The sequence below is a fragment of the Acanthisitta chloris genome, unplaced genomic scaffold (genome assembly GCF_000695815.1).
Source record: "Acanthisitta chloris isolate BGI_N310 unplaced genomic scaffold, ASM69581v1 scaffold43125, whole genome shotgun sequence".
NCBI classification, from domain to species: domain Eukaryota; kingdom Metazoa; phylum Chordata; class Aves; order Passeriformes; family Acanthisittidae; genus Acanthisitta; species Acanthisitta chloris.
The window spans coordinates 1-2843 of NW_008672810.1; the positions used below are offsets into that span (position 1 = coordinate 1).

At 49.6% G+C, this 2843-nt stretch overlaps 1 protein-coding gene across 1 annotated transcript; it reads left to right on the forward strand.

Moving 5' to 3' along the window:
* Positions 1 to 5: 5 nt before the first annotated feature.
* On the forward strand, positions 6 to 1004 carry PEX11G (peroxisomal biogenesis factor 11 gamma; the record flags this gene model as incomplete). Its single annotated transcript, XM_009074651.1, has 3 exons — positions 6 to 91; positions 172 to 222; positions 794 to 1004. Coding segments are annotated over 3 exons (348 nt in total), but the record flags the coding sequence as incomplete, so codon positions are not given.
* Between the last annotated feature and the right edge of the window lie 1839 nt (positions 1005 to 2843).

Sequence of the window (2843 nt, forward strand, 5' to 3'; positions counted from 1 at the left end):
CCGAGGTTGGCATCGTCCGCGCGGCCTCGCGGCGCTGGTGGACGCTGAGCACGGCGCTCTGGGGCTGTGCTCTCCTCCTGGGAATCCTGCGGTGAGCCCTGGCAGCAGGAGGGAACGAAGGGAAAAATCTCCTGTTTGATGCTATAGGAGAAATAACTCTGTTGTTTTCAGGTCTCTGAGAATTTTGTTCCAGTTAAGAAGAAAATTGAGGCAGCACAAGGGGTATGGTTTCCCTCTTTGGCTGTACAGTTAAGCATAGAATCGTGGAAGAGTTTGGGAAGGATCTTAAAGCTCATCCAGTCCCACCCCCTGCCATGGGCAGGGATACCTTCCACCAGCCCAGGTTGCTCCAAGCCCCATCCAGCCTGGCCTGGAACATTCCCAGGGATGGAGCAACCACAGCTTCTCTGGGCAACCTGCGCCAGTGTCTCAGCACCCTCACAGGGAGGGATTCCATGCCAATATCCCATCTGTCCCTGCCCTCTGGCAGTGGGAAGCCATTCGCGGTATCCGGTCATAGAATCATAGAATCCGCCTGGCTGGAAGAGATCTCAAGGATCATCAAGTCCAACCCTACCATGTTTACTAGACCATGGCACTAAGTGGCACATCCATTCTCATCTTGAAAATGTCCAGGGATGGTGAATCCACCACCTCCCTGTGCAGCCCATTCCGTGCCCTTGTCCAAACTCTCTCTCTTGTAATTTACCACATCCCTCAGTTCTCATTTGTAAACCATCACAGTTATGACTTCATTCTGGGCTATCACTAACGTTACTCTTGCTTCCAACAGCACATCTTCACCTCTGAGTGAGCAGGAGATGAAGGCCCAGGTGAAGGCTGAGGTTCTGAGCATCCTCTCAGATGCAGCAGATCTCTCCAACGCGATCCATTGGCTGCCTCCAGGATTCCTGTGGGCAGGACAGTTCCCACCATGGTTAGTTGGGCTCCTGGGGACCATCTCCTCCCTCATTGGAATCTACCAAGCATCGAGAGGAGGATAATTCTGGAGCTGTTTAAACCCTACCTGAGCTTCAGGTGCCAAATTGTCACATGGTAGAAGTGCCTTTAGCAATGCAGGATGTGCTTTAGCTTTCCTGGGTTGATGATTGTAATTCCACACATCCTGTAATGGGGACTGGAATCAAGGTGTCTGTTTGCAGTTGTCAATTTTTATCACTCTTCATTGGAGAAATCTTTCAGGTGAATCCTTTGAAAATCAAGAATTTCCTATGACTGGTAAAACTAAGGGGAAAAAAAGTCTCTTCCATCTGTCCCAAAAGACAAATGCAACCCTCCAGTGGTTTCTGTCACAGAGGCAGTGAGAAACTGCCACAGTTCTGTCACACAAAACTGAGTTCACACTGAGCTCAGCCTTGGTGCCTTATCTGATCCAGAGATGTGACCCATATCCGTTGGGTATTTTGGGGTTTGAGCCCAGAGCTGATGCCCAGAGCTCAAACAGGAGTGAGCAGTTGCGTTGCTTGTGACAGCTCTTTCCTCAGAGACGAGAAGGGAAGGAAACAGCAAGTGGAGGCAGCACGAAGCTTCCTTCTAGCCTGCGTTGCTCCTTTAAGGAGAAGTGGTGGAAGTTGAGCCTTCCCGCAGCGCCGAGGCTTTGTGCAATGCCACCGGGTGGAGCTCTTCGCCAGGCATGGGCACTGCCAGCGGAGCACCAGGAGCTTTAATCACCTCTCAGAGGAGGAATCAAACCTTCACCGCGCTGGGCTTCGCAGTCACAGCTCTGGGCGTTGCCAATAATAAAGGACACAAGTGCTTCAAAGGTGACCTTGAGTGAGCATTGCTTCTGATAGCAGGGAAAAGTTCTTTATCTGGTTCTGGAAAGGTTCAGGCAGTGCCCAGGTGATAGAAAACATCAGTGCTGTGTGAGCTGCAGCTCCCCAGCAGTTAGGAGCCTTCCTCCGACTGACTGCCATGGAAATGCAGCCTTTGAAACCAGTTCTGCTTGGTCTGCTCAGTGCTCCTGTCCCTGCGGCCCAGCACGGGCGACATTTCCTGGGGGTTTGGCCCCATTTGTGGTGGTGTTTCTAGCATGGACATGGGGAACTGTGCCCTGTCTGTGTTCAAAGAGCAAAGCCAGGTCTGGATACTCTTTACCCTGTCCTTGCTGTTTATCTGGACCTTCACCCTGAGGATGCATTCCTGTCTGGGCTGGGAATTTGGTGTTAGATTCACAGGTTTTGGTATAACTCAGAGTGTAGGCAGGAGGAGGAGATTTGTTTTTCAGCTTTTCTCAGTCCTGTGCCTGAACAGATGGAGCATCCAGGTCCTTCTGCTTGGGACAGCTGTGGCTGTTGGCTGGTCCTGTCACCCACTGTGGTGGCTCCTGCTGTAGTTTAGTAGTTTCTAATGATAAATCAGATTCTTTTTGTGTTCTTAACATCATTAACCCATTCTTTTAGGACTCACTCTCCTGCTCAACACAGGGCAAGGTGTAGTTATAACAGAAAAACAACCGAAATACACACACAGAGCCTTTGATGCCAGATTAGTAAAGCTCCAAACCTTGCTTTAACACAAACACAGGAGGCTGTAAAACAGCTCTCAGTGCATTTGCTTCATTACTTCCTGAGTGATTTTAAACTGTAGATGGGAAAACTGAATTGTGCAGAGATAAAGCAAATCTGGGTAATTCAGAATGTCTGGAATCTGTATTTTCTCTTTGGGATGGTTTTAATCCAAACTGACACAGTGTTTTAAGCACCTGTGGTGGCTGCACGTGCCTGTCCAGGGCAGCACACACTCATTTTTAGCACGAGACTTTGCACGGGCAAGCCTGATCCTTCCAAAACTTGCTTTTTTTGGAAAACTTTTTCTGTGAT